The 7,417-nt window shown below is 37.8% G+C and overlaps 1 protein-coding gene across 1 annotated transcript; it reads left to right on the top strand.

Annotated features, from left to right (window-relative positions):
* The first annotated feature begins 1,947 nt into the window (after positions 1–1,947).
* LOC105041178 (putative E3 ubiquitin-protein ligase SINA-like 9) lies at positions 1,948–6,889 on the top strand. The gene is made up of 2 exons (XM_010918036.4): positions 1,948–2,481; positions 5,947–6,889. Exons 1-2 carry the CDS (start codon positions 2,107–2,109, stop codon positions 6,607–6,609), a joined length of 1,038 nt encoding a protein of 345 aa, XP_010916338.1. The 5' UTR covers positions 1,948–2,106; the 3' UTR covers positions 6,610–6,889.
* The last annotated feature ends 528 nt before the right edge of the window (positions 6,890–7,417 follow it).

Here is a 7,417-nt window from a genome sequence, read left to right as displayed (position 1 = left end):
CGACTAATATTCCTGGAAGAGCTCGGTGCCGTCCCTCTCATTGTCACAATTCGCCAACTTTGTGGATTCTTAGTCGGGCCTTCTTGGACGGGCCAACATGGGCTTTCTGGATATTTGGGCTATTATCACCTCTGCACCTTCGTTTGCTACTTTTGTTCCCTATATTTTCAATTGTTTTCTGCTGTTTTAGACTTGCTATTGTCTCTTCCTGACATATTTTCCCTCCTATTCTTTGCAATCATTTTATCAGCTCAATGAAACTATGGTGATCATATTTATTGGCGACATGCCCTGTAAGATGGTTGATCCAATTCACCGTTCGGTAAACGTTCCAGCTAGCTGGGCTACTTAGCACGTTGGAGTTCCCAAATTGACCATGAGAGATATAATTAGACCAATGCAAGACCGGAATGACTAGAAATCTAAAAAGGCAATGGGAGGGAACGTGAAGATATTGGGAAGAAAGCAGCCTCTTTCTTTGTGTTACCGGTTCTGACCATATCATTTGTGTGAAAGAATGATTTACTTATTTTGTGGTGTCAACTATTAGATCATATAATAGTAATTTTGCAGTCTGTGCAATCAGATTAAAAAAAATTTGAAGTGTTTTAAAATCTGTATGAGGTGCAATCTAGTGGATAATATTGTGAAAGAAGAACAATAAACTTTTCACACAAAAGATACAATCCGTACCTTGTGTTACCTACCCATGACTCTCGGAAAAAAAAATCTACAGGATTGACTGCAGGCTGTGAAAATTGTCAAACCAACCCACCTTTCTCTTCTTCTGGTCGAAGCCTTTTCCATCCTCTTTTGGTCCCTTTTGTTCAAATAAAGATTTTAAAAAGATAAACCAATCAGCGACTGATCTTTTATGGTTGGGTCCGTATAGCTGAGCAAAAGATTTCCTCAATTTTTTGATGAAACTTGTATCGAAATAAAAGTATCCATCTTCACAAGAAAGATACATGCTTAGTAATTTATATGAAAATAATTTTATTAATGTCGGCACCAATAATTTTATTATTTATCTTAAAAATTTATAAAAAATTAGATATAATTGGACCCCCTGGTGCTAGATTTAGACCACCTATCATAAATGCATGAAGGGTTGAAAAAAAATGTATCAATTATTAGAGTAAACTCATTTGAAGAACTTGATGGTGTATGATCATAAATTTTTTAGACGAATTTTATGGTGTATAATCACAAATTACATAGAGGCCACTTAGAATCTGAATGTTATATCCTTCCATTAGTTGGTTCATTCTTTGAGAGAGATCTGCTCATATTATAATCGTCAAATTCCAACACTTTATACTATCAGAAATTCAAATTCTAAAGCTCTGATTGCTAAGCAACAGATTATGATCATCGAAACAAGTGCAGGTCCATTTCATTTGTTTCATCCAACTCCATGATCATTCTTTAGCTACTCCTTGCTCTTTCCAACTTTCTGAAATATATTTATTTTATCAGCAGCTCCATACAATTTATAACTATTGATGACTATAAAAGGTAATTTTTTTTACTCATAAAATCTAACCTACATCCTTGACGATGACATCTAATTATCAATATTTATTAAAGCATGTATAATTTTTGTTATCATTGGCACAAAATTTACAAATTTAAATTTTTACCTATGTATTTATTGTTCGAGATTTTTTACTGTATCATGAAAATCGTTATAAGAGACTTGCCGTGGCCTTGTTTGCCTACTTTTCCATTCTACTTATTTTAATCTTCTAACTAACTAGTACAATGGAGAAATTTGCCGTGCTAAAACTGCATCCGGTCTTCCTCACCAAAACGAAAAAAAAAAAAAAAAAAAAAAAAAGGGCATCCAAGTCTTCCCTAAGAAGATAAGATTTAGATAATATATGATACAACAATTAACAAAATAATTTAAGGCGGACGGCCGCGATTAATTCAATGGCCTACGTGTAACGATTAACCGCTGGGACGCTGAGGCGGTGATGCCCTCCTCTTCGCCGGTGAAAGGCTCGAAGCGCTTGAAATTACCAACGGAGAACGAAGAAGAAGGCGAGTCCTTCAAGCCTCCATTTTATTTCATTAAGGATTGCGATCGAACGGGCTGAGGTCATGGCGAGGTTCTCGTTGGAAGACGAGGAGGAGGAGATGGCTGACGGCAGGAGGAGGAAGAAGAGGAGTGGAGGAGCGGAGGAGATCGATCGAAGAAGTCCCAAAAGGGGCAAGAAATTAAAGACGAAAGGAAAGAAGGAGATGGGAAACGAGGTAGAAGGGGAGGAGGAGGCGGAGGTGGCGGCCGTGGAGGAGGAAGGAGGAGAAGGGGGAGATGTGGAAGAAGAGGAGGAGGAGGAGGAGAAGGAGGCGGAGCAAGGAGATGGGGGTATGTCTTTTGGGAAGGAGAACGGCGATGGAGTTAGCGTCAGGATAGATCCTGATGTTCTTGATTGCTCCATCTGCTATGAGCCCCTGCGCCCGCCTCTATTCCAGGTTAGATGACCCCTGTCCCCTTTCCGTAATCCCAAAATGGAAATTGATCAAATCATCAATTCTAAGATAAATTTGATAAATTTGAGACTAACGAGTTTTTGCTTGGGGAAAATAGATTTATTGTTTGGAAACCGAGGATTTTGGGATTTTTTGTTCTAATTCGCAGCATTTTAGCGGCTTGACTTCCTCTTTTGGTAAACTGGCTACTTTGTGCCCGTCATCGTTTGGACATGTGAGCAGGAGCAAAATGTAGTTGGTTAATGCTACATCCAAGAGTTAGATTCAGGAGTTCTCAACAATTCTCTTGTTTGGATTCTTCTAAATATATTCCATCTGTAGTTTCAACTCTGAGTGGATTTTTAGGGTTCTAAGTTTGAAATGAAAGTGATGTGCTGTGTGCGAATTTCCGGTTGACTTGATCTAATGATATTCGAAAAATTATTATTTAGCTTATTCAATCCAGGTCTTTATAGTTATGACGGTGCATTAGTGACGCCTAGGGGCCTTAGTGCTGTGAATTAACAGTTTTCTTTAACATTCCATCAATTATACTTGTCAGTCTTCATCATCAACTATAGCCATTTGTGGGACTATTGCGTGTATGAACAAAGACTAACTGATGTAGAAATATCTTAGCAACAAACGATTGTGGACAATAGATAAAAGTAAATTTATGTTTAGGTCAAATTAGGATGATTTGAGAATCTTGGACTGGTTGTATTTCTGGAGTCCTTAATGAGGTGGAAAATGTTGAGAGCATGTGTCGAATGATTATTCGGTCTTGGTTTTGGTTTTGGAATAGAAGGAAAAACATGGGTAAAACTCGTGACTAGAACCTGAAGTCATTAAAATTCATTGAAGAAAATAATTATAGGAATGGTGAATTGAGTGCACAAAAAATGTGGATTGTCATAGAACTAAGGGGTGCTGACTTTTAAAAGATAGGCCCAGAAAATTTTTATAGCAATTTACTCGGGAGAATGTTTGTTTTGAAGAAAAAAAAATGGTGGAGAGTATAAATCATGAGGGGCATTTTATGGTCAAATCTAGTTGAAGATGGTTTCAACATCTAAGGATGTTGGGACATCAGAGGGTAAAGGATATTGTTGGATCTATAGGTCTATTGCATGAACAAGATGACGGATTAAAAGAATGGCTTTTAAAGGTCACTGGTAGAGTTTAATTTTGAATAGGTGAAATTTTATGGTGATTTGTGAGGAAGTTGGATGAAAATAAGGTCGCTCTGGACTGCCTTGGTATAAAGAGGAGTATGATAATAGAGCCTCATCTATCACCCAAGATTGAAGAGCTATAATGGGCATACCACTTGCACGTCCACCTTCAGATAATTCTCAATTTCATGGTCAAGCTTGTATGGATTACATGGACATTTATTTTGCATAGTTGTCCTTTTAGTCATTGAATCAGCGTCTTTTTTCATATCTTATACATTGTGCAATTACATAATAAATAGTTTTAATGGGAAAGATATAATGATTTGATTTTGTATATGATTTATATGTATCCGTCCTCCTAACTTCTACTTTTTATGTGTTTCTTTTATCAACAATGGAGGTTGTGAATTATCAATTTACATGGCCCACCTTGAATTTTGGCATCTTATCTCTACCAGTTTATGTTTTGCTCCAGTAGATGCAGATTAAAACTTGTGAAAATATTTTTTTAATTTTTAGACAAATCAACATTGTAGATCATGAGTAATAGGATGATTTCTTAGTCTAGATTGACTGAAGTACAATTTTGATAGATAGAATTAAGGCTGGAACATCTACTAATGCAGTTATTAGAGGAATTGTTGAAGTATTTCTTCTCTCTATCCATGCACTCAAAGGAAAAGTCACTTGGTAATCTGAAAGGTGCATAACGTAACACAAGTTTTGAGCAAATGTAGTGATGATAACATGCTGCACTACTAAAATGACCAAAAATAGTCTTGTATTCGTTTACTGTCATTTTGTCATTTCTTACGAACAGTTCAGGCCTGTAGTGTAACCCTGTCTGTGTACCTATCATCATGTGAGATACTTTTGTTCTTTTTGAGATTGTAGAAGTCTTTTTTTTCAATTGTTGGATATTGGGTAGAAAAGGGGTGATCGTGTGATGGTAAAGGAGTCTCTAAGGAATTCTGGGAGGGGGTTTTGACTTCCAAGGATCTCAAACATGTGGATGGGTATTGAATCTGCATAGTTTGTGACAAGTAACTGAAGATAGCCTATATTATATGGACTGGCATTTGCATGTCAGAAGCAACTGAAGCAACTGTGTGTCTAAGCATCAGACCTTTTAATATCTAAGAGTTTCTTCCTATAAAGACATGTCCAAGTGTCCTACCAATATGTGTTTAGGTATCAAGTGCAGGTAACCCCAGTCTAAATTGGAAGGTCTGGGTAACATAAAAGATAATAACAATGTGGTGACTCACAGAGAAGAGTAAGACTCATCAAACCAACAAGCCTGGTACCAGAAGGAGGTTTGCTGAGCTGACTCTGAATGATCAAGAATAACAAATGAAGAAATGTGGATTAAAGTGGAGTCATGAACATTTGTGTGATTGATGATGTTCACCAGTCTTGTCTTGTTTGGCCTATAGGCCTATAGATGGTTAAACAGCCTAGAGGCCCTCAAATCAAAACTTAAATATTTTTGGGGATTGAGTGGTTGAGGAAGCATTGGTTGGCTTTTGTTAACAAATTAACAGATTCCACTGTATTTCTTAGGGATGATGTTGGTAATTCTCTATGGGGTGTCAGTTACCATCATGGTTGACACAGACCATGAAGAGTTATCTTGGTGATGATATGACTCTTCATTAAAAGTTAAAACTCGAATCCAAAATCCCCATGCCTTTTCTCTCTTTGATGTACACTTCGTGACTGATTTTCCTTTAACCATACAAGTATTTATTCTGTATCTATTTATCACAATAAGCTCAACCATTGAGAGCAGCAATTGTACTTCGACATTGGGTTTATACCAAGAAGTTATGCCTCTCCTCTGCTTAAAAGAAGTCATGTATGGAGATGATCATGGGTTTGAAGATTGTGGACCATGAAGATACTTAAATTGGCTGAAAGAGATTGTAAAGCCTAGCGCTTAGCATAGACCAGGGGCTTTCTGTATTCAACATCTAAGATTTGTTTTAACTCCCCAAACCCCCAAAAACATTCACCTTGCTCAACCAAAAAGAATTGCAGACCGAAAAAAGAAAGAAGCATTTCAAAATTCGGTTTTTGTGGCAACCACATATTTCAATGATCGCTTCTTTCTTCATAACTTATCCTGTCTACTTTGTCTCTCCCATCACGCAAGCCACTTGACCATTGCAGGCTTCTCTTTCGGGGAAAGAAAACCATTTCTGATGCCAGTATTTATTTATGATATAATTCTTATGTATGGTTTCTTCTGAACGTGTTGGATGTCCCAACTGATGTTTTTACTCTTCAGTGTTCAAATGGGCATGTTGCATGCTGTTCTTGCTGGTCCAAGCTTGATCATAAGTGCTACCTCTGCTCCCATGAAATCAGCTTCAGCCGCAATCTAGCACTTGAGAAGATTGTCGAGTCTATTAAAATTTCTTGCCGTCATGCCAAATATGGTTGCAGGAGAACTATCAACTACACGCAGAGAGATCATCATGAAGAAACATGTATTTATGCACCATGCCACTGCCCTGTTTCTGATTGCACATACAGCGGGTCTACAGTGATGCTATCAGCACATTTTAGTAGCAAACATAGCAAGTCTTCTAAGAGATTCTGCTATGGTCAGCCCTTTAAAGTTAACTTGAAGCCAATGGAGCCATTTTTTGTCCTCCAGGGCGAAGATGGTCATCTCTTCCTCCTCCTTAACAATAGGGATGTGGCCGTGGGTTATGCCCTTTCAGTTGCCTGTATCCGACCAGACACTCCGGAGTTCAATTTCTCTTATAAACTTACAGCAAGTGGTAAGGAAAGTTCTGTCAGGTTGAAGGCTTCCACAACAAATATTAAAGAATGGAAGGGGGTTTATCCTACCAAGGCTTTTCTTTTGGTTCCCCATGACCTTTTTTATTCCTCTGGGATAATGCTACTGGATGTTTGTATTAGGAAATCAAATCTTGTGCTCTAAATTAACCATGCCCTCTTATGTTTAATTTCAGATCATCTCTAGGTGCTGTAAATAGCTTGGACCAACTCTTCAATCTCTGTAATTAGTGTTGTATTAAGCCTTCAAGAATGAAACTGGAACAGTGGAACTATGCATAATTTGTTCAGATTATCTGTGAGGGCTGTAAATAGTTCAGATGAACTTTTGAATTTCTGTAACTGGTGTTGTATTATATCTTCATGAGTGAAACTCAAATGATGTATCATTTGTATATGGAAAGCTTTAGGAAGCTTTATATAAATTCTTTGGATGTGGCCTACCATGTTTTTACTGGTTCAGCATGCAGCTGTATGATAAATGAGAGCAATTCTTTGTGCACCACGCGTGGTGCAGAAAATCATGCACGGTGATTGGATCATGTGTTGGGCTGGGGAGACGGCGGGAAACGAAAAAAAAAGGGGCCGGGCTCCGCACATGATCCAATCACCATGTGCAGTATGCGATTTTCTGCACCGCGTGCGGTGCACAAAAAATTTTGCTGATAAATGAATATTGAATTATGGGAACCCTATTCATTTACTGTTTGATAGTGTCACCATTCTTCAAGTTTCTTTTTTTTTTTAAACTAACATTCATTAATTGTTGGGATCACAGCTCTCATCTTCAAATCTGCAGACATGCTTAATTCTTTCGTTGTCAAGAATGCAGTGATGGGCAATCTAATGCATTTTTCACAGCTGTAGCAGTGATTTTTATTTTTTCGTGTACCAGAATCAAATTATTGATGGCCTCTGCCTACCCATGGTATCCCGTATGTTCCCGCCAAATT

Source organism: Elaeis guineensis, chromosome 3 (assembly GCF_000442705.2).
Source record: "Elaeis guineensis isolate ETL-2024a chromosome 3, EG11, whole genome shotgun sequence".
NCBI lineage: Eukaryota > Viridiplantae > Streptophyta > Magnoliopsida > Arecales > Arecaceae > Elaeis > Elaeis guineensis.
Note: the sequence above shows the minus strand (reverse complement) of the source record. Positions and strands in the feature narration are given on the sequence as shown.

Coding starts and splice junctions, on each gene's coding strand:
- LOC105041178 (XM_010918036.4), top strand. CDS start 2,107: ATGGCGAGGTTCTCGTTGGAAGACGAGGAGGAGGAGATGGCTGACGGC. Junction 2,482..5,946: donor TGCGCCCGCCTCTATTCCAG/GTTAGATGACCC, acceptor TTTACTCTTCAG/TGTTCAAATGGGCATGTTGC.